This window comes from Silurus aristotelis, assembly GCF_946808225.1.
Source record: "Silurus aristotelis genome assembly, chromosome: 22".
Lineage (NCBI taxonomy): Eukaryota > Metazoa > Chordata > Actinopteri > Siluriformes > Siluridae > Silurus > Silurus aristotelis.
Window position 1 is genome coordinate 15,600,156 of NC_139595.1, and position 27,770 is coordinate 15,627,925.

The 27,770-nt window shown below is 40.4% G+C and overlaps 2 protein-coding genes across 4 annotated transcripts in view; one reads left to right on the top strand and one right to left on the bottom strand.

The window, feature by feature from the left end:
- nmd3 (NMD3 ribosome export adaptor) overlaps positions 1 to 27,770 on the top strand; it is a 286,762-nt gene that overhangs the window by 78,932 nt on the left and 180,060 nt on the right. The window lies entirely within an intron of this gene.
- The window catches only part of ift80 (intraflagellar transport 80 homolog (Chlamydomonas)), a 69,137-nt gene that overhangs the window by 8,645 nt on the left and 32,722 nt on the right, over positions 1 to 27,770 (bottom strand). For all 3 annotated transcript variants that reach the window (XM_083525693.1, XM_083525692.1, XM_083525694.1), the window contains exons 9-15: positions 16,333 to 16,512; positions 13,202 to 13,320; positions 12,886 to 12,960; positions 10,640 to 10,803; positions 8,790 to 8,854; positions 4,464 to 4,599; positions 1,024 to 1,171 (exon numbers count right to left, since the gene is read on the bottom strand). In XM_083525693.1, the coding sequence (XP_083381819.1) occupies positions 1,024 to 1,171; positions 4,464 to 4,599; positions 8,790 to 8,854; positions 10,640 to 10,803; positions 12,886 to 12,960; positions 13,202 to 13,320; positions 16,333 to 16,512 (887 nt within the window). The remainder of the gene's footprint in view (positions 1 to 1,023; positions 1,172 to 4,463; positions 4,600 to 8,789; positions 8,855 to 10,639; positions 10,804 to 12,885; positions 12,961 to 13,201; positions 13,321 to 16,332; positions 16,513 to 27,770) is intronic.

A 27,770-nucleotide genomic window follows, 5' to 3' on the forward strand; every position in this document is an offset into this window, starting at 1 on the left:
GCTTCATGACGGTATGGTGTACAAGGTTCCTACACATTTTTTATTTAAAAATGTCATACTTTTCCAGAGTGAAATATGCAAACGTATATATTAAGACCATATTTAAGGTCTGAAATAATGATTTTAAATTCAGACTATAAGATGCGTACGTTACAATTTCTGATGTATGTCAGGGTCAAAATCTCTAATGTTTTCCATGTGTGCAGTCATGGCAATTGCTGCCTCACAACAACCAATCACAGCTGTGCAGATCACAGCTCCTAACTCCATAGAAAAAGCACCTTTTGGCCATGTCTAAACTAATACATTTTTGTTTGTAAACGGGTTTTTTTCTCTCTGTTTTGGCCTTTCGTTCATACTGAGACAGCGTTTTTCAGTCAACGGAAATGTAGCTGAAAACGCCATCCAAAGAGGTGTAAAGTACATAAACGCCAGATGGAAATGACTCAGAGTACAGGGCCGCAAGCGTTTCAGACCGGATGAGCAACTTTTGAGAAACGGTTCAGAATGTATCCAGATTAATGTATTAATATATTAATGTAACGTAGTCTTTGTTTTCTAAAAAAAATTTTTTATTTTTTTATTTTTTATTTTTTACAAATTCTTAATTTTATATTTCATAAAAACGAATTGGGAAAGAACGACCTGACCTGACCTGGAAATCACTTAAAATAAATTCCATACTTTTCCAAAATGCATAGGACCCCTGTGTATACAATGGTTGGAGTAGAAAATCTTGAGTGGCCTGCTATAGATCCCTGACCTCACCCCTGTTAAACATCTTTGGGATAAATTGACTGTACCCCAGGCCTCCTCACTTCACCTACATCTGTACCCTGACTTTACTAAAACCCTTGTAGCTGAATGACCCCAAATCTCCTCAAGCACACTCCAATATCTAGTGGACCTTCTTCACAGAAGACTGGAGGACAGCAAATGGGAAATCGATGTGGAACTAGATGTTCAGAAAACACAATTGTTGTCAGGTGTCTGCACCAAAGTATGAGTGGGAATGTGTCTTACCTGCCATCCTTGGTGAAGAGTGTGTTGGGTAGCAGGTCCTTGTCTACAAACACAACACTGGGGTAGTACCACACAGTGAACTGGGCGTCTTGGATTCCACACAAGATGTTGGCTGAGTCATTCCAGGCTATAGTGTGAACCATAGAGCCTGAAAAAAAAAAAAAAGAAATGAGAGAGAGAAGTGCACAGAAGAACAGCACTTCCTGTCTCTGTTACTATGCTAGTAAGAAAAGATCCACAAACTTCTGAAAAGGTTTGAGAACAATATACTTTGACTAACTAGAAAATCCTGGATACACTTATGAAATAAGTTTGAGGACACCTGGCCTTCTGGAACGTTCCATTCAACATTTAGTCCTCATTTGCTGTTATAAAACCCTTTACTCTTCTGGAAAGGTGTTCCACTACATTTGTTCTAATTCAACAAGGATGTTAGTAAAGTCAGCTACTAATGTTGATGAGGTAAGGAGGCCTGGATCTATAATGTTGAGAACTCAAGATCTTCCATGTGAAGTATATCTTAATGAAGTTGGCTTTGGGCACACATACATTGCAGTGCTGGAACAGGTTTAAGGCTCCAAGTTCTAGTGAAAGGAAAGTTCCCTGCCTCCAAAGTCTTTCTATACAATATCAATATTGTAAATATATCAATATTTCTATATTGTCTGCCTCTAAATATGTGGTAACATTTTGGGGAAGATCCACATATGGCTGGGAAAGTCAGGTGTCCCAATACTTTTGTCCATATAGTGTATTATGTCGGTCAGTCATGTGGCTGCAACATGATGCATAAAAGCTTCAGTTAATGTTCAGTTAGGTTTTTCCATTCTATTATAGAGTACCTTATATAGTGAGCATATATAGTGAACAGGAAGCCATTTGGGGAAAAAGAAAAATCATTAATACATTAGTACGAGATGCTGTTACAGTTTTACACTGTATGTGGGCGTTGGAAAAAATTTAAGTAATGTATATTTAAAATTAAAGATCAGCACCAGGATCCATTAATACATTAAAATTGATAAAAATTGTCTTGATTACCTTCGCTTAGAAAGATATTATATATATATATATATATATATATATATATATATATATATATATATATATATATATATATATATATATATACACACACAAACTAAGAAAGAACACGTATGGAATAAGGCAGTAAACAAACAAATGTTAAACATCACAGAATATGTTGTACCAGAATATGCGGAATGTTTTTCGAACAATCTTGAGGAATTTCCAGAGGTGCTTGTTGGCTTCTTTTACTTTACTCCCCAGTCCAACTCAAACCATCTCATCTGGATTTAGAGGCCAGGTCATCTGAGGCAGCACTCTATCACTCTCCTTATGAAACAAATAGCTCTTACATAATCTAGAGGTGTGTTTGGAGTCTTTGTTCTATTGGAAAACAAATGATGGTCCCACTAAGTGCAAACCAAATAGGATGGCATGTTGCTGCAAATTGCTGTGGTAGCCATGCTGGTTTAGACTAAATTACCAAGTGTTGCTAGCAATGCAACCCCACACCACACCTTCTCCACCATGCTACGCCGTGGGAACCACACATTTAGGAACCGTCCAGTCACTCTCTGTACATCTAACAAAGACACAGTGGTTAGAACAAAAAATCTGAACTCATCAGACCAAAGGACAGTTTTCCACTGATCTAATGTCCATTTCTTGTGTTTCTTGGCAAGTTTCTTCTGTTTGTATTGGTTTCTTTGCCCCAATTCGACCATGAAGGCCTGATTTACTCAGTCTCTTTTAAACAGTGGAAGTATATCTGCCACTTGGTAAAGCGTTTATGTAAATGTGGTTTCTGAAGCTGGTAATTTCAATAAACTTATCCTCTGCAGCAGAGGTAGCTCTTGGTCTTTCTTTACTGGGACAGTAATTATTGGAGCATGTTTCATCCTAGCATTAGATGGTTTTGGAGACTGCACCAAGTTCTTGACATTTCTTAAATTGGCCGACTGATCTCTTAATATAACAATGGACTGTCTTTTTTCTTTTCTTAACTGAGTTTTTCTTGCCATAATATGGATTTGCACAGTAGTTGTAGTAGCACTAATAGGGCTATTCACTCTGTAATCACCCTCTGTAACCACTCTGCACAAGACAACTGATGCTCTAAAGTACATTAAGAAGGCAAGATATGTCAAAATGAACTGAATGAATTGAAAAGGCAAACCTGTGAACTGAACAACATTCCAGGTAACTACCTTGTGGATCTGAATTGAGAATGCCATAAGTTTTTGAAGATGTCATCAAAGCTAGGTATTGCTACTTTGGACGATCTAAAATATAAATCAAATTCTGAGATAATTAACACTTTTCTGTTTACTATGTAAATCCATATGTTTAAAAAAAAAAAGGGAAAAAAAAACAACAAAAAAAACCATTTTATTAAAAAAGCCTTTTCTGCTCGCCTAACAAAAATTAGAAACACTGACCTACATTTACAACCTAAATTCTAATATTTGTTCCATGAAATTGTATTTATTTATTCCCAACAGTTTATTCTCTTCATTTCGTAGCGTTTCTCTTGGCTGCACTGCTTCCATGCTTACATGTATGTGGATGTTAGATTTTTTGTCCAATCTGATTTCAGCCTCTATGTGCTGCCATGTCAATCTAATCTGCCCAGGGCCTTCAAAGTCAGTACTGCTGGCATTTTTACCATAGTCTTCTTAAGAATTAGCTCTGTTTCTTTAACCAATCAGATTTCAAATTCACCTCACAGGGAAATAGCAGAATAGCGTCAGCATTTTTCTGTCCTCTGATTGGTTGGTCAGAGGGAAACTTTTACAGCCAAGTTCGACTGGCAAAAACACATCTGTAGCGCTGCACACATTAATACATCTGAGTTAGACGTTTTTATGCCTACGGTTCTGTTCAAAATGTACCATAAATTAATACTTTTCAAGGTTTTTTTTAATCCTCTAATCAACATACTGACAAAAATTGATGTTTTATGCCAATATATGTCAATATATGTCGTGTTGTGTATATATTTATGTGTGTTGCACTAAAAGTTTTAATTTCGCCGCTTTTACATTTATTTATTGTATTTTTTAAATAAAAATGGTTAAAGAAAAATGCATGCAGGATTAATCGCACATTAAAAAAATTTGTGCCGTTAAAATGAATTTGTGTTAACGCGTTAATTTGGTCAGCCCTAATATAGATAGATAGATAGATAGATAGATAGATAGATAGATAGATAGATAGATAGATAGATAGATAGATAGATAGATAGATAGATAGATAGATAGATAGATAGATAGATAGATAGATAGATAGATAGATAGACAGACAGACAGACAGACAGACAGACAGACAGACAGACAGACAGACAGACAGACAGACAGACAGAAAACACCTTTAAACTAGCGGAAAAGCTCGCCGTTGTGTCTTTGTCATCTTACCAATCTTGTGCATGCTCTGCTCTTTGCCCAGCCTGCGCACAGAGGTCAGATAGAGGTCGTTGTTCTTGTCAATCAAGGCGATCTTCCTGTCATTTGAGGGTCCGCAATGGTCGAGGGCAATTTCCATGACATCCATCTGAGAAGTTTTGAAAAAAGAGAAAGTGAGGAAGATGGATCGAGAGAAAAAGAGAGAGAAAAAGAACAGAAGGGAATTATTTGCTTCCAAAAAACTTTTCTCTGTGCCAGATTGAGAACGAGATTGTCCCTGTAAATAATAAAGATTGATGACATGTTCAACTTCTAATAACAGGTGCTTAACCTCAACGTTCGCGATCTGGCTGCGAGACGAACGCGAAGCATGCCCCTTATTTCAACAACGACGGCTTGTTGGATTGATGGTGTCTTTAGGCGTGACATGATTTGGAAGCGAACCCTCGAGGCTTACGCATGTACGACGTGAAAACGTGCCCGTGCAGCTGGCGATGGAGCGGGAGGGCGTGAAATGCACGCAGCGTGCGATGCTGCTCTGTCTAGAAAACGCACGCAGGGCGATTTTCCGCGCCGAGCGAACGCGCTGTCCGGTGCGTAATCCGAAAATTCGTTCAGGGACGGAACTCAGTGCATGTCAAATGCGACATCCCTGAAAAGAAATAGAATGAAAGATGAAGTGAGAGAGAGAGTGAGAGAGAGAGAGAGAGAGAGAGAGAGAGAGAGAGAGAGCACAAGTGAGAGAGGGCTCCTTCAGGTTAAACTCTGTCATCCTCGGATGGCTCCTGACAGCCGCCTGTGTGCTTGGACAGCCCAAGTTGGGAATTTGTTTTACATCCCTTGCTAATGGAGAGAGCAGAACATGCAGGGGGCTGCTGCTGCTGCTGCTGCTGCTGCTGCGTGAAGAATACGACGGAGAATAATGAGCTCACTCCAGCAGGAAAAGAGTAATGGGAGATTAGGAGAAAAAATTTCCATCCATCACACTTGTACTAAAGATTACTCACAGTGACCTTCTGGAGTTTGTATGAGAAAAGGATATGTGTGTGTGTGTGTGTGTGTGTGTGTGTGTGTGTGTGTGTGTGTGTGTGTGTGTGTGTGTGTGTGTGTGTGTGTGTGTGTGTGTATGTGTGAGACCACTTGCATCACTTTGAAACATACTTTTATTACCAGTGGTAAACAGTAATTAGGTCAATATATTCATTACTGTATTTAAGTAGCTTTTTCACGTATCTTACTTTTTATTCAACTACATTTTACGAAAGTAGTCGTTCGTTTTTTTTAAATATAACTGTCAAATTACCAATCAGGGTCTGTTTTGAACTTGTTTTGATTGCCGCTTGACGGTATCTACTTATCACCAGCATACAGTTGAGCGTCAGATCGACAGCAAGCAGAACATTTAAAGAGGAATAAATAATGAAAGAAACTCCTGACTCGCCACAACACCAGACGTTGAAAAAAAGGTTTTGGGTTAAGGATAATTGTAATAGATATCAATCGGTGTTTGACTCATTAATATCATTCTATTAATAGATTGTTGTGCGGAGAGTCACATTAGAGTCTTTTCACATCAACTAAATTGATTAGGCAAAAGTCTTGTGACAAAATTGATAATAGGAACATTACAGCTATAATAAATCATAGTCATTTGGATTCTTACATTTGAATGTACATTTTACTCAAGTGAAAAATTTAAGGGAGCACTTTTACTTTTACTGGAGTCTTTTTTTTTTTCCAGAGTTTATCTCTATTTTAACTCAACTACATGATTTGCTGATGTCAAGATGAATGTGTGTGTGTGAGTGAGTAAGTGTGTTTTCGAACATAGTTTGGATGAGTGTGCGTGTGTGTGGAAAACAAATCCAGCTGGATTGAGCTTTAACACTCCTGGGTTTTGAAGCTGCACTTGAGGAGTGCTGGTCTGGCACACACACACACACACACACACACACACACACACACACACACACACACACACACACACACACACACACACACACACACACACACACACACACACACACACACAGCCAAACAGTAACTGCTAATCCTGGCTATTCCCATCAACTCTTGTCCTGGACCACCCTCAACACTCTTTGACCTCTTTGAGCTTATCCAAGGCGCTGTGTGCACCGGCTGTCCTCTAGGTGGCACCGAAACCTGGAGCGATTCTTCCAGGGTGAGAAATGCTCACGAAATTCAATATTTACCTTTAAATATTCATTAAACAACTAATCAATAATTTGATTAATCAAAATATAAACAAAAGTTTGTGTACACCTTTGTTTGTGTGTCCTTTTTTTTTACATCCCACTCCACATTTAGTCCCTATTTTCTCTTATAATATCCTTCACTACTCTGGGAAGATGTTCCACTACATTTTTTAGTGTGCTTGCAGAGATTTGTGCTCAGGTAAGGAGAACTGGGGTGCAGTCAGCGTTTCAATTCATCCAAAAAGGGGGTTCAATAGAGTTGAGATCGGCGCTCTATAGCAGGCCACTCAAGATCTTCTACTGTACCCTGCAAACTTTGTGCAGAGGGGCATTGCAATGCCAAAACAGGTTCAAACGAAGGGAAAACTGAATGCTTTCGTATCCAAAGACATCTTACACAATTGTGTGCCTCCAACTCTGTCTTAATAGTTAGAACCACATAGAACCACATTTGGCTGGAAAAGTTTGGTGTCCCAAAACTTTTGCCCTACACCAAGCAGGTTTGTAGAGCTCTTTACAGGCCACTCCAAATCCATATCTTCATGGAGCTGGCTTTGTGCACAGGGGCATTGCCATGCTGGAACAGGTTTGTTCTCCTAGATCAAGTTAAGAAAATGCATCCAAAGACATCCAATAGAGTTGAGGTGGAGAGCTCTGAAGCAGGAGATCTTGCACTCCAACCCAATAAACCATAAACTAAATAAAGAACCACATATGGCTGGAAAAGTCAGGTGTCCCAATACTTTTGTCCATATAGTGAACTTGCAAAAGTCATTCTGAACATGGAGTTCGGAGTGCATCAACACGTACATTACAACCGTCTGCAGTTTTGAATAGAAATTAGATGGGAAATAAAGGATTGTGAAGGCCAGTGTGCACTTGTAAAACTTGGCCACGCTCACTGCATAAGCCTTTTTTTCTTCTTCAAATGGATGATATTTGCCAGATGGATTACTGCTCCAAAAATCTGGTTATGTATTCGGATTTGAAACCAGCGTCAGGCTTTTTTTATTTGGTTTATTTTTATTTTTTTCGACATCAACTCCAAGCTTTGCAAACTAATGAAAGATGGCAAAAAAAAGGGCAGCGCTATTACAGTATTTTTTTTTTTATATCATGTTTACATACTTATTATTTAGTTTGTACCTTTTCGCAATATAATCTATCAAGTTTCATCGGTTTTCAAAACTAACTAGTGAACTAGCATTGAGCTTTGTATGGGGGAAAAATAAATCTGAATGTTCCACCTTATGGAATAGCCAGAATAGAATAGCCTTTATTTGTCACATATACATTACAGCACAGTGAAATGTTGTTCTTCGCATATCCCAGCTTGCTTGGAAGCTGGGGTCAGAGCGCAGGGTCGGCCATAGTACGGCGCCCCTGGAGCACACAGAGGGTTAAGGGCCTTGCTCAAGGGCCCAAGAGTGGCAGCTTGGCAATACCGGGGCTTGAACCCCCGACCTTCCGATCAGTAATCCAGCGCCTTAACCACTGGAGCCACCACTTCTTATATTCGTGCACTATATAAACTTTAGTATTGGGAAACCTAAACTTTCCTGCTATACGCTGTTCTTCTCCAAACTGTTACAACAAAGATGGAGGCACACAATTGTACAGGACGTCTTTGGATGTGGTAGAATAAAACGTGTTTACTTGAACTTCGGAACCCGAACCTATTCCAGCACGGCGATGCCCCTGTGCACAAATCGAGCTCTATAAAGATATGCTTTACATGCTTTGGAGAGGAAGATCTTGAGTGGCCTGCTGTAGAGCTCTGATCTCATCCCTACTGAACGCTGACTATAACCTAGGCCTCCTCACCTACATCTGTACCTGACTTTACATACACCCTTGTGGCTGACAAACACAAATGTCCACAATCACACTCCATAATCTAGTGTAACATCTTCCCAGAAGAGTGGAGGGAGCAAATTGGGACTAAATGTGGAATGCCATTCCTGCTTTTAAAAAAAAGCACATATACTTATGAACAGGTGTCCACAAACTTTTGCCAATATAGTGTATCTGTGTTTACTGTATATCTGCATAACCATGCTTTCATGTCCTGCTACATAATGTGTGTGTTCTGGGTAAAACTTAACAAAAAAAAAACATTTACCTTGTGGATCAAAGGCTTGCCATCCGCAATGCTCTTTCCTGTTTGAGCGTCGAACAAATAGATGACTGGGGGAAAAAAAAAAGCAGTATATCAGCGTTCAGGTAATAACTGAGTTATTTTATTGTATTTTTTGCATTATTAGCTCACATCCCTGGTCAATTTACATGCAATTTATCAGCATCACTCACTTTCACAAGATTACATAATCCTCCATTGAATTGCAAAGACTTCTGGGGTATGGGTGTGTGTGTGTGTGTGTGTGTGTGTGTGTCTGTGTGTCTCTGTGTGTGTGTGTGTGTGGGGGGGGGGACGACGACGACGACGACATTGAACTAAAAAATAATGTCATGTCTTGTTTCTCTCACACTCGCACCACTGCCAGTTATTATCAGGCCAAAACACTGAGGTTGTTTCACTTGGGAAAACGTCATATTAGGATAAAATACACATTCCTTATGATTTCTTAGGAAAACAATATGAATGTGAATTATTCAGTAACAGATGACCTGTTACAGTATATGGAAAAAAAGGTTTAGGACACCTGATTTTTGAGCCACATGTTTCTATAAAAGTCTGTTACCACAAATTTGGAAACACAAATTTGAATCTCGGGATACGCGAGCAACAAATGATTGAACTAAGAGACCCAAACTTGCTCCCATCTTGGCAATGCCCCCATGCACAAAGCAGGAGCTCCATGAAGATTTGGTTTCCATGGGTTGGACTGGAAGATATTGGATGAATTGGAACTCTGAGGGCACCCCAATCCTCATCATCTCACCTACATCAGTACCTAATTTTACTAACACCTTTGCTGCTGAATGAGCACAAGCACACTTCAAAATCAACTGGAACATCTCCACGGAAAAGTGGAGGTTCTAAAATGAGCAAATGGAGACTACTAAATGTGGAATGGGTTGAACATATAAATGTTAAGGTGTCCACAAACTTTTGTCTATATAGTCTATATATGTATTATGTTATTATACAATATATTATTTCAGGGAAAGCTTCCTTTTGGTCACTCAGATCAATGGAGCGTTGCACTGATAACTGAAGTTTCATGATCACTGGAGCTCAACCAGAGAGTCCTTCGGAGGGACCTCCATCTTGAATAAAACATTAATGTAAAAAAAAGTCTTATGGACTGTTCATTTGTAAAATTTGCCATGATTTTGCTTGTAAATAAATAAACCTAAGATCAAGTAGGATAAGGGTGAGTGAATGAATGATTCTGAAGGTTTGGCAAAAAGGACCCCAATGCAAACTCAACCTGGGTGTTGCCGCTATTTGTCCACTTGTGTTTCACAATTACTATGAAGGACCAGAACTGGATAAGTGTAAAAGACATTGTGACTAACTTTCAAGCTGAACTTTTATATTTTGGGTTAATACTTATTAGCATAATAGATCTCAGGAGATGTGGGAGCTTAGTCATTAAGGCATTGGACTTTGAAACCGAAGGTCATGAGATCAAATCCCAGCCACACCAAGCTGCCATTCCAGAGCCCCTGAACAAGGCCCTTAACCCAATCGCTGCTCAGTTGTATGAAAGAGATAAACGCAAGTCGCTCTGGATAAGGACATCTGCCAAAAGTCGTAAATGGAAGACTCATCGAAACATTGTACTTCCGATTCTTTTGTCTATCATGCGCCTGTAATGTGTAAAAAATATTTTGGAGCATCTCCCAAGACCAGTACTGATGGGTAACACATGATTAAAATAGTCACTATTATATACACAACAACAATCACTCAATATTTATTTTCCAACATACTTTATCCGAGGCATTGCGGCGTCCATTTATTTTGCAACAGTACATCACTATGACTATAAATTTGTATCCCACCTTTCTCATCGGTCTTGTCTCGTACCGCGATGGTATCGTTGCTCAGTGAGACGGTCTTTGTGTTCAGAATATCTGTCCTCATGCCTGGAAACTTGGGAGTGGAAACCAGACGGCCTTCGTAGGAATACACATTGATGCCTCCTCCATCCACCAATAGGAAATGCCTTCAGAGAAGACAAGGCGCAAAACAACAAAGATAGGAGAGTTGGCTATATACCATGGCCATAATTGAACCTTTCAGAAAGCAACTAAACAAACAAAGGGGGGGAAGGGAGCCTATAATTTGTGCCATTGCTTCACAACTGTTGCAAAGTGTTGTACCCCCCAAACGGACAAGAACAATGAACCCAAAAAAGTGGCGATTGCCTTCCAGCCAAATGAGGTTTCCTAAGAGAGGGGAAGGAAAGCTTGCATCGGTCCAACCGGCTTCATTTCACCGAGCTGATGAACAATAATGTTGGAGATGTTGCCAATGACTAATAGAGATCGCTTTTCCACATGAGAGGGTCTCGGTTTAAGTGTGCTTCACTGTTGGCTAACACTTTGGCAGGTGTGTTCGAGGACCCCTTGGATACAACGGGTAGGGCAACAAAAGGACAATATTGTTGTCTGTTTGTTGTATATTTCATAGCATCAGCTCTACAGTTTTGTTTTTTATATTGCATTTTTACGTATAACATAAAGGGTTCAGGAAGTGTATAACAGTACACAAAATTAACGGTTCGGTACGAGCCACGGTTTTTAATTCACGGTTCGGTTCAATTTTGTTACAGTTAGGGGAAAGAAATGCAAAACAACATTGCTTGTCGTTTTTTTTTTTTTATTAATGCCGATTATTATTACAATTTATTGTCTATTTTACAATTTAAATATTACCGATAATAAAATAATAAAATGAATAAAATGCCAGCTTGTTTTAAATAAAAAATTTTTTATATAAAAATAAAATAGAATAAATCAAATTAATGCAAAATACCTTTTTATTATATCAATGAAATTGATTAAATAGGCACAAATTTAATAAAATAAATAAAATGTAATAAATCGAAAAATTTCATAGTTTAGATGTGTATATAAGTGTGTGTGTGTGTGTGTGTGTGTGTGTGTGTGGGGAGGGGGGGGGGGTTACATTTAATATTTAATTTTCTAAACTGTTCTACTTATTTCAGCATAACTAATGTCTGCATTTGAGAAACACAATATAGATATTTATTCATTGATTCAATTAATTAATTAATATATGAATAGTTTCCTTTCATCCTTCATTCATTCTCTCGATATGGGAAATTGTCAGAAATCTTTCCTTTTGAAAGTCTAGCGAATTTATATAACTATACTGTCATACAAACGTTGGCGAAGACAGGAACTGGCAGCGGTTTTAACGCATGCACAGGAAAATCCCTGTTTAAGTAATGACAGTGACACTGCGCTCAATGTGCGAGACGGAGACTAAACGTACTTGCGGTCCGCCACTTAATATATTCGTGAGGGAACTCAGATTTTGACAAAGGATTGCATTCGGTACACGTGTGCATATAGAAGGTCATGTACTGAAACGGTTCAGTGCGAATACGTGTACTGTTACATCCCTTCGAGTTTATACTTTGTTTAATGTTATTACGCTGATTTGTTTAAATAAACTTTGATTCTGATTTGTCAAAAGTTCTTGATTCATGATCTCTAATGGCAGAAAACGCAATAAGGCCAAAGGTAATAGAACACCGGACTTTTCCAGTCATTTGTGCTTCTTTCACAAAGTTAAAAGGTACACAATTGTATCTCTAGATGTGGAAGCATTCAATTTTCCCTTCACTTGAACTAACTTTCTTTCGGCTTCTCCCGTTAGGGGTCGCCACAGCGGATCCTCCGCACGTTTGATTTGGCACATGTTTTACGCTGGATGCCCTTCCTAACGCAACCCTCCCCAATTTATCCGGGCTTGTGACCGGCACTGAGAGTGGCTGGGGATGGTTCCCTGACCGGGGATCGAACCCGGGTCGCAGCGGTGAGAGCGCTGCATCTTAACCACTAGACCACCAGGGGACCTTCACTTGAACTAAACGACCCAAATCTGTTCCAGCATAACAATACCTCTGTGAACAAAGCCAGCTCCATTAAGATATGCTTTATACGAGTTGGAGTGAAAGATCTTGAGTGGCCTGCAATTGGGATGAACTGGAGCGCTCGAAAATTCTTGCTTCAGAGATAAAACCAAAAGCGGAAAGGAACACACAGAAGAGTCTCACCTCTCGGCTTGGAGGATCAGGCTGACTGTGGCTTCCTTCAAGTCAAATATCAGTGGCGTGTTCCAGTTTTTGGAGCTGCAAGAGAACAGACCGCTGTTCTTATTATTACGGTAATATAAATAAAACAGGTACGAGTGAAAAGGTCAGGATTCCAAAATCAGAAAAGCAATAAGACTCAGACCACAGGACCGCATGAAATCATCGTAAAAACGGGTGAGTCACAGTACGATATAAATGTGCAATCAAGGCAGGAAAAAAAAGCAAGGGAGCAATAAAAATAAGAAGTAATGGGTGAAAAAAGGAGATGATGAAATACCTGTAGACTAAACACTGCAGAGCCGTGGCTACAACCAAGTGACCATGAGATAAGGACGCTTTGATTACTCGATCCCTGAATTCCAGTGTGTCCACTGCTTCATTCAGAACGTTCCTTACCTAAAAAACAAATAAAAACAAATATATATATATATATATATATATATATATATATATATATATATATATATATATATATATATATATATATAAATATTCATACGTTTTTTTTTTTTTTATATATATATATATATTATTTGTCTCTGTGGCTTTATTTTATAGTTTTTATTTCATTTTTGGATTTATTTACTCATTGAATAATTTTATATATATCTATTTTTTTTATATATTTTTATTTTTTATTTAATTAAACCAAAATACAAATACATTATATTGACAAAAGCATTGAAAGATCTTCAATAGCTTACTATAGAGCTCTGAAGCCTAATGAACACCTTTGGGATAAATTGGAATCCTGAGTGCACCCCAGGCCTCCGCACATAAGACTAAATGTCTTTACGAACACCCTACTAACTGATTAAACAAAAATCTCCACAATCACACTCCAAAATCTAGTGGAACATCTTCCCAGAACAGTGGAGGTTAGCAAAAAACCGGACTAAATGTGGAATATGATGTTCAAAAAGCACATACCATCTATATGGGCAGGTGTCCACCAACTTTTGTCCATTTAGTGTATATAAAAAGCGACCAAAATATTTACCCACATTATTTTCAGCCCTTTCTAAACATGGATAAAGACTATATCTGTCGCTCGAATTTAATAAAATTAGTTCATTGTAAAAAAAAAAACCCAAGAATAGACGCCGCAAAGTGGTTAACCGAGTGCCGATATAGCAGGCAGATATAAAAAAAAAAAAAGGTAAAAATATACATATATATATAAAAGAAGAGGGGAAAGGAAAGGACATGACTGTGTGACATGTGACTGTGTAAGCAAGATAAATGAAAAAAAAAAAAATGCGTTGGGGAAAATAAACAGCTGAAGACATGGGGTTGTTTGGTTTTTCGCAAAACTCGACTCGGAGAGCGCTATCTATAACAAGGGTGTGTATGTGTGTGTGTTTGTGCACAATACACAGAGGAGTGAAACACGAAAACACGAGAGACGCGAGAAAATATCTTGCGGTCTGCATGAGTTTAAACACACACCAGTGGTGGCTGCTCCTGGACAAGCTAGCCATTGTCACTGCCTACACTTAGAGGCTTATGGCATAATGGTGCACACCCCCACAGACACATACACAGAGATTAACACACAGCATGTATCCTTTGTGAAGCGCATGAAATGTCAGCAGTACTCTACAAATCAGTTACACTTCGCACCTCTCCGCTTAGGGCAATTCATTTAGGCAATAACCTTGTGCTTCTTCCCCAGAATGTGTATAAACTGCCGAGGAAACAGAACCCTTGCAAAGTCCTTTGCCGTGAAAATGTAAGCGCTTTATTATTGACTGCAGATACTGGAGAAAAAATTAAACATCTCATCTAAAACAATTTAAAACTATTATCTATTTACGTCTCCATCGCCTAATGGCGACTTCTGGCAATCAAAAAAAAAAAAAAACCGCGAACGCTGTCTTAAACTGGTTTCATCAAGATCTCAATCCAATAAAACACCTTTGGGGTGTGGTAGAGCGGCAGATTCGAGGCATGAAATTGCACCGGTGAGATCTGCAGTCATCATGGAACTGGATCTCAGAGAAATGATTTTAAAAATCTTGTGAAATCCAGGTCATAAAAAATTTAAGAGCAAAGTACTCAGTATTACCATACTTACCAGACTAAAATAAAGTGCTCAGTGAGGAGAAATTTCACCAAAACAACCAAACTAATGTTTTTGTTTAGTCTGCAATCTTGCCTAGGCTATCTTTGCACAAAAATCCAGCAAATGGATTTGTATAAAATCTCTCTCGAGAGAATTCTTCATTCTAAATTTCACGTCTTGACCAGGTAGCCGGACAGATATGCGCCACAGAAAAACATACTCCTAATCAATTAAATTTGTAAGCGGATACCGTCTGCAGAAATGTCAGCCACGGTCGGATCTTCTTTTTTTTTTTTTTTACGGTTGCGAATCATGTAAAAAAGATCAGGAAAGCAGAAAACCTTTACTATGTGAAAACCGTGTGAAGGCTTTTATATACTGTACGCCACAACAGAGTGCATTTGGACAGTCTATTATTCCTAACACAATGTGACCGGTATATCATTTTACCATGGGCACCGTCCAATCCCCACACCTGGAAATAAAGAGGCCAAGTGTGTTCCACACGGACTGTGAGAGCTCTTGGTACGCTGCACTGCTGAGATATAATCCGACCCACAATGCTTCATATATAAACAATGGAACAAAGGGCAGGCCTCTCTCCTTCGGCTTTCGGCGGGTTTGTGAGAGCTAGGAACAGCTGGGAGGCTTTTGAAGGATGCTGCTGCTGGGTTTGGGGTTTTGACGCTGCGCAGGCCTCGATCGAAGCCGAGCCAGGAGTAATGACAGCGCGTTTGTTTTTTACAGGGAGCTGCGAAAAGGGTCAGTTAGCGCTACCGAGAGCTGCTGTCCAGTTCTAGCGTTAACGTGAATGGAAACAAAAGGATAGAACGTGAATCAGGAAGGCATTTTAGCAGATGTAGAGGACAGGGGGGGGGTATGGAGACAGATGATGCGCTGTGGTGACCCCTAATGGAAAAAAGCCGAAAGAAGAAGAAGAAGAAGAAGTGTCTGGGAAGCATATTAGTGCATGTTATCTATGATAATGTGGCAAAGCATCCCGCAAAGCTTTTTATACACCAGTGAGGATGTCCATCTGATAACAGTGGGGTATTACAATGAGGAGTGTTCAAGTCCTACACCAGTGAAACTGGCCAACTGTGCTGATCCAAGACTAAAAGCTAGGATCGGATCCAAGTCACTATGCTTCCTACTCACAAAAGAACAAACCACAAGCGCCTTTTCTGTGAACTTTTAGAAGATCCATGAGGTGAAATGCTATTGCTGGGCTACAAGCATAACCACTTCTAAACCATTGTAGCTAATCACACAAATTCAGTTATAATAATGATCCTGTTATATAACATGAAGTAACATTCATTCACTTATCCACAGTTGAGTACCTGCATCGTCCGTCTTTTAGTGAGCGTGATCTCAAAGTTCTTCCAATCCCATCGCTGCTCCACGATGTGAGCGAAGATGACCTGGCCATTTCCACAGGCTCCTGCTAGCTGAGTGCCATCAGCAGACCAGGCAAGGCTGAACAAGCTGCCAGTGTTCGGCTTCTCCAGAGCATATGACCACTGTATACAGGCAGACAGAGAGAGAGGACAAAGAGTGTTAAATAGAAAGGTATGGAAGGTATGGGTTAAATCGAATCAAATATAACCACGACCGAGCCGAACCAAACATTAACACTCCTATTTTCCAGTATGACAGCTCTAGGGTGCAGAAATCGACATAGTCGAATCACGTCTTGCCGACGTCTCTTACAACAGGTAGTCAACGACTTTTATTTTCACAGCACACAGAAACAACTTTCTAACATACCAATTTGAGATCGAATCTAATTGAGGTTTATTTTTTTTTTCTCAACTGATAAATACCCTGATAATCCATAATCTACAACACAGTCCACAGTGCAGGTGTGAATTGTTGTTTCAGAGTGATTAGTCAGAAAGTGTTGTCTGATATCATATAACAGCTGTTCTCACATATAATTATAGCACTGCATTTATTTCAATACTAACATCCTACACAGGGACTCGTATGGTATAGTAACATAAGTTAGTTATGTGGAACTGAAAGAAATCCAGTGCCCTTTTCCATCATGCTCATCCGTATCTCCTCCGTTCCTGGATCCAGGTTCCCATCTGAGAGCCAGCCCCTGGTTTCAGGTGCTATAAAAATGCAGCTGGGAGAGAGTCCCTTCTAGGCTCTGAGACTTTTTTTTATTGTAAGCTTGGATTTCATTGCCAGCTTGCAGACACCTGTGTAATCATGGTGTTTACAGATTATATATAAATCCATATATTTAAGAGCCTACATTAGACATTTTAATGAGAAGGAAAGAACACAGAAGAGTGTGGGGGGGGGTGTTAGGGTTGTATATCTAATTATTAGTAGATGCGCTATACTTTTATTATTTAGAAAGCGACCAATATTTTATATGTAGATCGAATTCTCCTCGCTAATCCGTTTCTTATGCGCGTTCTCTCAGCTGCTACATGTATATGACGTATCGTTACATTACCAAGGCGTGTCCTGAAATTTACATAAAATCTAGATTAACATGGCAGAGGTAGAGCTGCATCTTCCTGGAAACAGAACAGGGAAAGAATGTCTGGTTTTATTTTATTCTTTCTTTTTGCACTACAAAAATGCTTTGTCAAAAAAGAATGCACACTGTTTGTGAAAGCGTCTTGCGTTTGAAGTCAGAAGCCACATAAGTACTTTTTTGATTTGCTGCCAAACTATATGTACTAAATACATATCCAATAAAATGCGGAGCATCATATGTTTTCCATTGCATCGTATTGCATTGAATCGCATTGTGTGGAATCAAATCGGATCGCTCTGAATCAGTCGTTGCTTCATATGTATCGTATCGTTGGCTATGCATCGGCCTTGGTTATGTTGAGGCACATCCCTAGTATTTAGATATGTTCATGTCTTTCAATGTCTCTAAACTTTCTCCAGCTTCTGTCCCCCTCTCCCTGGAACAAACCCCTCTTTGTAGTCGTTCCCTCACACTCCATTCTGATTTACACCCCTGACATCTATCCGGTGACCCGCGACCTTTTTTTTTTGTAGGTGCAGGTGCTGGACCTGCCAGAGGAAAGGGAGGAGATGTGAAAAACATTTTCTATCCAATATATGTATATACACACACACACACACACACACACACACACACACACACACACACACAACACACCCACACACACAGATCGAGCAAAAATAAAAACCCGCCAGCTCCACAGACGCTATTAGCACACAAGGAGGAGTCTGTTTTAATTCCAGATTCTGAGGTAAGACGCTATTTCCTTTGGTCAATCAAAGCGAAAGGTTGCATCTGACAAAACCCAAAACGCAGCCGTTTGATCACCTGGACCTGTGTCGAAAAATAGACGGTTTCTTTAAGTCAACTTCCTTGCTTGGGTACAAAAAAAATAAGTATCAGTTTCATCCAATCTGTATGAGCTTTCACACTTGTTTTAAAGCTGGTGGTTTTTTAACTCGATGTCTATTTCTCTACCTTCTTGCAAATCTTCTTGTATATATCCTCGAAATTATAAGTTTTTTGGAGAGATGGAAGGAAAAGAACAGGAGAGGAACACGAAGATAAACAGCCTTAGCTGCTCCGAGATCGGTGTGTTTTAAGTTTACTGTTGTGTACCTTTTTTTTTCCGAAACAGGAAAAAAGCTTGGAGCTGCTCCGCTGGCTGCAAAACTAAAGCGTTTAAAAAATAATAGTGCTCCATCTATTCTTCTGCAAACACGGCGGCGTGGCCAGGCTTTAGAGCTCCCCGGAGGAGACGGGTGACTCACAGATGGAGCACGATGTATACACCAGGCTGCAATGAGCCAAGACACATGATAGCGGGCCGAGGAGAGCTTTTTGGATATGTGCTCTCTTAATGCATCTAACACATTGTGCCATTAGACTCCTGCTGCAGGAGATAGAAGCGCGCATATGTGTGTGTGTGTGTGTGTGTGTGTGTGTGTGTGTGTGTGACTAAGAAAGTACAAAAAGACAGTATGTGAGACTGTATGCCTGGGGGACAGAACTTGAAATCACACAGATGTACAATAATAATTGCCGCAAATACAAATGGATAATGGTCTGCGTGGCATTTACATGTGAAACAAAAGACAAAACCTTAACTACTGTCCTAGCGTCCCCTACACGACATCGGATCGGTCTCTCCTTCCTTTCTTTCAGCGGCCCTACACTATGTCACTATGTCAGTGATTCAATATATTTCTTAAGCGTGTGGCTTCGCCTTACTCCAGGGCCGCGTTCCACCACATTAGGGTTCGAGATAAATTCGCGCCTACATCCATCAGATATGTTTTCTTTTAAACCCCCTCCACACACACCCCCTTTCCTAAGAAATCCTCATGAATTTAAGGTGTAATGAATAATCGTGTCGAATTTACGACGCTCACACTCTCGCTGTCTCGCAGTGGTTTAAAGGGAAATATTTAGATGTCATAAAAGGGGCTGGATGGCATGAGTGAATGAGTGACTAACAACATTAAGCAGCTTTACAGAGAAATTGGAAATCTCAGTGGTTAGATGTGCTAAACAGGAAAAGACATAGGAGGTTTAAATGCGGCAAAATTGTTTGCATCACGATAGAAACATATATATTGCACCTTTAAATCTGTGTAAATTAACTGGTACAAACTAGAAAAACGGCAAGGGGGTGAATACTTTCGCAAGACTTCGCACAAAACACGCACTGTGCTTCCAACGTACATCATTTCATCATCAAATAACGAACCTCCCTTCCAATAACGGCTCACTAATGATCCTATAATCACAAATCTTCTCATTGCACTAATGTACAAGTTAGACGTTAATAACGCGTGAGCTGTACGTGTTAAGGACGTTGACTGATTGCACTCAAAGTGCGATTTGAAGCACGACTCAGAAGTCTGGAAATGAGTTTATAGCTCGGAGCGTCACACACTCGCAGGGCTGAGCTTCACTGTAAACCACAGGGATATACGCAGCTACTTAGACTTTTATTATCTGGACCCGAATCTGTGTCTTCTTCCAACGCTGTGTATGTTCCAGAGTCTCGAATGCCAAATGCGCAAATAAAATGCACACAGATGCTTGTGTATCATGCGCACACACACACACAGGATTCAGTCTCACTTTGTCAATGCTGCTGCCCTCTTTTGGGGGACCCTCCTTCCTTTGCAGTGTTCTTTTTGACTCCCTCTCACACTGCACATACGTTTGCCATTAGGATTGGCAGGTGCTGCTTCTCCACGCTGTAGCCTTATTAGAGTGAGAAAGGAAAGGGTTGTAAACTCCAGCTCCAAGGCACTCTCTCTCTCTCTCTCTTTTTCTCGTTCTCTCCATCCACTTTTCTCAGATGCTTAAAGGCTACAATCTGCAGCCCGGACGTTAGACCCTAAATAAGACCGGAAGATCTTTGCCATGCCGCTGTAATGAAACATCAAATTCAAATCCAACTTCTTTTACCGTCTTTAAAAGGTCACGAGTTCAAATCCCAGCACCGCCAAGCTGCCTCTGCTGCCCTCAACTGCTCAGTTATAAGTCAGTCTGGATAAGGGCATCTGCCAAATGCCATACGAAGTGGTATCAAAAGGTTTATAGAGAAAAAAGTACTTAAGAAAGTACTTTATTTACACACCGCAATACAGCCCTCTCAGCATTCCTGCCACTTCTGAAATGTGTCCTGGAAACCATTTTTCGAAGTGTGTCAAACACCTTCTGCGATTCGCACTGGATGTCAAAACTGGTGTCAAAACTGCGACCTTTGGGTTGGATCTTCATCTACGGGAAAAAGGCCAAGACCACAAATCTGCCGAGTAGGGTGCGTGCAAAAGTGAGATCATGTGGATTGTTCTCCGACGTTCATCGTGCATAAGTTGGCAGATGGTTTTGACATTTTCAGGGGTTGAGTTGAAGGTCTTCCTAAGCTCTCGTCATCTTTGGGCGATGTTCTTCCGCTCTTGAAGCGCTCGTGCCACTCCAAACACCTCAAACGGCTCATTGCAGCATCGCTGTATGTCAAACGCTGTTATGTCAAACGTCTCTGTGGCTCTATAGCAGGAGATCTTCTACTCCATCCTACGTAAAGCATATCTTCATATGACTTTGTGCAGAGGATCATTGTCATGCTGGAACAGGTTTGGGTCTCAAAGTTCAAATGTGAAATTCAAAGACCTACACAATTGTGTGTGGAGAAAACAAGAATGTTGGTTGATATAGTACCTAAAATACTGACCCCTTAAATATGAGTAATCTAAATGAACAAAAAGAAATGCAAAATGAATTGAACTCCACCTGGACTGTGTTTGTGTTTGAGAAAGAAAAAAAAAACCAGGAGACAGATAGATAGAGCTGAAGAAAAAGAGAAAAGAGGGGGGTTAATGACACATGCTGGAGTCTAATGGCTCCCTGTAGAACTATCTGCTGATTCAGCCCCATTACATCAGCCATGTTAAATATGTCTTTGCTGACCGAGAGAAGCCTGTTCTGCTTCTCCTCACAAGATGCTAATCGACAGGGTGGCATGTGACACACACACACACACACACACACACACACACACACACACACGTGTAGTGTTTACACATACTGTCCGGTGGAGTAGAGGCTTGCACTCGTCTAATATAAATTAGGAAAGCTTGGCCGGAGAAGCCCAGCTGGCGCACACACATTTGGCGATGGGATGCTTACTTTGCACCAAACCTTACGAACAAAAGCACGAAGCGTCTCTGAAAACCAACTTGGTACTTCACGGTGCACGGTGGAATGGTGTTACTGAGGAATCAAACAAAAGCGTGCTTTTAACATGCAACAGGAAGTAGATTTTGAAATGTACGTCCTTGTCACTAAACCAGTGGTGGACGAACTACAAAAACAATATATACGTGAGTAAAAGTAAAGATACACTCTGTAAAATATGACTCCAGTAAAAGTGTCCTTTTAAACTTTCACTCGAGTAAAAGTACAAAAGTTTTTGCCTTCAAATGAACTTGATGAATGAATGGATGATGAATGAATGAATGAAATGAGTAAAACACTGATTGAAATCTATTAATCTATTATCATGAGTCCAAAAACTTCTTTTCAAATACATTTCAAATCATGTAAATAAGGCCAAAGGTATACAGTCAGGAGTTTCTTCCATTATTTATTACTCTGAAAATGTTCTGCTTGCTGTTGAACTTATGCGAAACTGTATGTTGGTGAAAAGTAGATCCCACCAAGCATGAGTTTTGGGGATTGCTGCGTGTTTGACCAGTTAAGTTTTTATCCAAACATAAATAAAAACGCAGCTGAGTAAAAAGTACGATATTTGACTTTGAAATGTAGTGAAATTAAACTACAATATGTGCAAAAAAGCTGCTCAAGTACAGAAACTAATGACATTTATTTCGTTACTGCACTGAACACAAAAGCGCTCTGTAATATTTCGAGTAAACTCAATTGCAGCCGCTGAAAATACGCCCGTGAAGTACACCTTATGAATAGCTCGAAGTAATCGTGTTACTGTATGACTTCACATCTCTCACGTCATTGTGAAGGAAGTTCTGCTTACTCCTCTTCACAATGTAGTTCCACTTCACTGAGGTTTGCAAGCTTTTGTTTATGCACAGCTCTCTTAAAGTCCTGCCACAGCATTGAAACCTGTTGATTCTTTTCTGTTATTCGGTTAGAGATTTGCTGGTGTGTTCGTGATCACTGTTCTGCTGAATGAATGAACCAATTTTGGCCAAGTTTTAGCTGTTACACAGATGCCCTCAGATTTGACTCTAGAATACGTTTATATACAGAGGAGTTCATGGTCGACTCAATGACTGCAAGGTGCCCAGGTCTTGTGGTTTAAAACAAGCCCAAGTCATCACCCCTACACCATCGGGTTTGACAGTTGGTATGAGATGTTTTTTTCTGATATGCTGTGCATTATGACTAAGCTTTTTCACTTTGTCCACAGAGACATTGCTCCAGAAGTCTCGTGGTTTGTTCAGATGCAACTTTGCAGACGTAAGCCGTGCTGCCTTGCTCTTTTCAGAGAAAAGAGGCTTTCTCCTGGCAACCCTTCCAAACAAACCATACTTGTTCAGTCTTTTTCTAATAGTACTGTCTTGAACTTTCACATTTAACATGCTTAATGAGGCCTGCAACGACCGAGATTTAACTCTTGTGTTTTGTTTTTTGCAATTTCTCGGATCATTGCGTGGTTTAACTTTGGGGTGAATTTGCTGCGATGTCCACTCCTGAGTAGATTAACAACTATCTGGAATCTTTTCCACTTGTACATTTACATTTACAACATTTGGCAAATGCCCTTATCCAAATGCGACCTAAATTGATCTCATTCATACATCTGAGCAGTTATCGGGTTAAGGGGCCTTGCTCAGGGGCCCAGAGTGACAGCTTGGTGTGGCTGGGATTTGACCTCACAATCTAAAGTCCAAAGTCCAATGCCTTAACCTCTAAGCTACCACCTCCCCCCACTCGTGAACAATCATTCTCACTGAAGAATGGTGAGTTTTAGATTGTTTGGAAACGGCCTTATAACCCTTCCCAGATTGACGGGCAGCAAGAATTGCTTCTCTAAGATCACTGCTGATGTCTTTTTTCTTTGGCATTGTGTCAACACACATCTGAATGATCCAGATCACATTTACAGGGGGTGGGCACAGGAATTTGATTAACACATAGCTGTTACCTACTCTTGATACATGCTCCTACTTACTCCTGATATGTAAAACCAGAGAATTCAAAGAGGGTGTACTTTACTGAACTATGCTGCTGATGTCTCTTTTATGCTTGGTCTGAAAGTCAGACTGTATGGATTTATATACACTGTATGAACAAAGATTTACGAACACCTGACATAAAATTAGTTTGTGCTTTTTGAACATCTCCATTCCACATTTAGTTTCCATTTACTCTTATAAGAACCTCTACTCTTCTGAGAAGATGTTCCACTAGATTTTGGAGTGTGCTTGTGGAGATTTGTTCTCATTCATACCTATCTTCATGGAGCGTGCTTGCTCATAGGGGTATTGCCATGCTAAGTTTGGTTCTCCCAGTTTAAGTAAATGGAAAATTGAATGCTACCGCATTCAAAGATGTCCTATACAATTGTGTGCACCAAAACCTTTTGGTAACACCTTGGGGAAGAACCACATATGGCTATATATTATGGTACTAAAAAAGATCCAAACGTATCTGATATGGAACGTCCAATTCTCGCTAAATGTTTGATCCCAAAATACAGACCACTGCCCCCTCCTGGTACAGAAAGTTATTTCTGTATATGCAGACATAAACCATGTTGGTTTTCAATTGCGGCTTCATTTCCAAAAGATGTAAAACAACGAGAGACGAGGCCTTTCGGTGATCGTCCTTAGGCTTTTACTAGTTAAAAAAGAGTATGGTTTATGTTTCTTTGGCCTATTTTAAATAGCACGTCCCACTCGTTGCTTCTTATCTCAGCAGCCCTGTCTAAGCCCTTCTTATCACTCTACACACTGCGAGACTGAAAAAGAAAGTGAGAGTATAAGTGTTTGAGTAAAAGGAGTCAGAGCAGGGAGTTGGGGTTCGATGAGGAGGGTTTCAGGAGGGGGAGGGGTGCCAAGAGGAGGGAGTCTCCTCATCAATCTCTCAGTAAATTAGAGAAGCTTGTAAATGTCGCTTTGCACTGACCCCTGAGAGCTGGGGTTGGTTGGGCGGGGACAAATTTAGCTTGATGCACATAGCCGTCACCTAAAGAAACGTGTGCACGCCAGCAAATTCCTGTGGAAAACTTGCTCTGAATCTGAACTTGCTCGAATAACACTGTTAATGAATGATACAGTTATACATGTTCGACTAGCTGTTAAACACGTTTTATTGTATTCGCATTTCAAAGCCCCCACAAACAAAAATTTCACACTCACGTCAGCTCGGGGCGAAACGCTTTGATCACATTAACTGCTCGAGCGTAGTAACAACTGGAACTTAAATATAAACCAGACGTTTGACTTCACAGTTATGTCATATTTTATAAAATCAGCGCAGTATTTGTGGCTGCTGTGATGTAAATGTAGCTTAGTAAATACAAGTGACTGATATTGATCAAAAAGTTTATTTTTCTGCTTGGCATTATATACTATATGTTGTTCCATGGCCCTTAAAGCAGGCTTTGTAATGCAGACTGGGGTTCCACATCATTGTGCCATGGGGTTCCACATCATTGTCCTTATACCAGCATTAGTACGGATTAGGATTAGCAATCAAGTGTCCACCAGTGAACAGTTGATAAACTGAACATTGACAAACGTAGTGGTTAATTGGTTAAGGCTCTGGGTTTCTGATCAGAAGGTCGGAGGTTCAAGCCACTCTTTGCGCTCCTGAGAAAGGCCCTTAACCCTCATTGCTCCAGAGTCTCTGTATCATGGCTGGCCCCAGCTTCCTAAAATCGCTGGGATATGCAAAGAAAGAATTTCACTTTGCTGTAAAAATACATGTGACATGTATAAAGCACCTTCTTTTGACCTTTGATGTGATATTCGGAAATGAGGATGGGTTCCCATTTGAGGCTGGTTCCTTTCAAGGTTTCTTCCTCATACCATTTCAGGGAATTTTTGTTGCCACCGTTGCCACTGGGTAACTCCCAGTGCTCATTTGAGATAAACGCATATGGGTAAATGTATTAATTTATTCATATTGGCCAGGCATAACATTATGACCACCTGCCTAAGAATGTGTTGGTCCCCATTTTTTCTTCCAAAACAGTTCTGACCTGTCAAGCATTAAACATTAACTTCTTTAGCAATTTGAGCTACAGGAGCTTATCTGTTGGATCAGACCACACAGGGCAGCCTTTGCTCCCCATCCTTGAAACACTTTTGAAAGATACTGACCACTGCAGGCCAGGAACAGCCTACAAGAGCTGCAGTTTTGAGATATGCTCACTTGCTGCCTGATCCAGTAGTCTGGTCATCATAATTTGTCCCTTGTGAAACTCCTTACGCTTGCCCATTTCTCCTGCTTCAAACACATCATCTTTTAAGGCAAAATGCTCACTTGCTGCCATATATATTCCACCCACTAACAGGTGTCATGATGAGGAGATAATCAGTGTTACTCACTTCACCAGTCATAATGCTAGAATGTCAGAATGTTTTCAATAAATATCAATAATCGAATGGAATTGAATGAATACATGGCAAAACACATGCTTTTGTTCTGGTTGTGTCTCTCCACACTTCCTCATCACTTGGTAAGCTTTAGTGAGCAGCTGTTTAAAGATTTAAAGCTGGCAAGAGAGGCTTCGAGAGGAAGCCCTGTGGAACCAGTAATGGCTCTTTAAAGTCTGTTTATTTTTTATTATTAGATAATGCCAGAGCAGGCTTGGGATAGAGTGCAGAAGTGTGTGTATATATGTGTGTGTGTGTGTGTGTGTGTCAGTTGTTGAACTGAAAGAAGCAGAACCTCTGCATGACCTAAACTAATATGAAAAACAACACACAGCTATAAGGTGGATGGGGTTGGCAGACCTCATGGTAACTGCTGCGCTGGGCCTAGCCGACATACATCTAATGTACTGAGCTTTCTAATAAAGCCTGGCCCACTGCGTTTAATTACACGCTATCAAACGCGACGAGGGCCCGTCTCATAAAAAAAGACCTGCGTTCCGTGGCACCGCCATGTCTGAGCCTGCCTAATCTCGCTGAGATTCACTGCCATGCTTTATCCTTCTATCTTCTTGCCCAATATCTGAGGGCGAGAGACAGAAAAAGACAACGAGACAGAGAGATACCGAGGAGAGCCCCGCAGACCTACGCACAGAAAGCCTCATAAAAGTACGTTCGACCGCAGACGTCAAAAATATCCACCCTCGGATAGATGATAAGCGATATCAGAGTGGTGCCTGGGCATTCCTCAGACGATGCGAGTGCAAATCGGGCTCCATCGGGAATCTCGTGTCTTTTAAAGCCCTTGCAGTAAATAAGGCTTGCTTCTGAAAGACCCTCGGCTGCTCTGCGATTATTACTTGACTTCGAAGCGCTGCCAAAGCAACTGTGTCATAAAACAGATTAGGCTTGTATGGAGCGCAGTCGTAGTTCATTGTCTTTGTCCAAAAACCTCGCAATTAACCCCTCCTCTTACTCCCGCTCTCTTTGTTTTGGCAGCACGTCCACTCCAGCGAGGGCATTCTGAAGTTCACGCACAGTGCTACAATAACTCAGGAGCTGCGTGTGTGTGTGTGTGTTTGTGTGTGCGCATGACTTTTGTGTAGCTCGAAACAAAATCGTGTTCCATAACCTGACTGGAGCTACACTCGAGCTCAGCAGATCATCCTCACAGTTTGCATGCAAGCTTCACTAAAACGTTACCGGCAGACGAATATGTTTGACTGCCACGTGGGAAACCCGAGGGCCTGAACTTCTACCTGATCTGCATGAAGATAAAGAGACAGTTAGGAAACCCAACATATCCTCGGAAAAATGCTTAAGATTAGATTCAACTTTATTGTCAGTGCACTTTACGGTACAAGGCAACGAAATGAAGTGTGTGGACTTTTCTGGTGATTGACCTTTATTTTATAGGAAATAGTATGAAAGCTGGACTGCTCTAAAGCCCGACTGGGACAGACAGACAGACAGACAGACAGACAGACAGACAGACAGACAGACAGACAGACAGACAGACAGACAGACAGACAGACAGACAGACAGACAGTCGGGACAATGTTTAGTGTTAAAGGCATTAAACAAATAACAATGAATTGAATTGAAATAGACAGACAGACAGACAGACAGACAGACAGACAGACAGACAGACAGACAGACA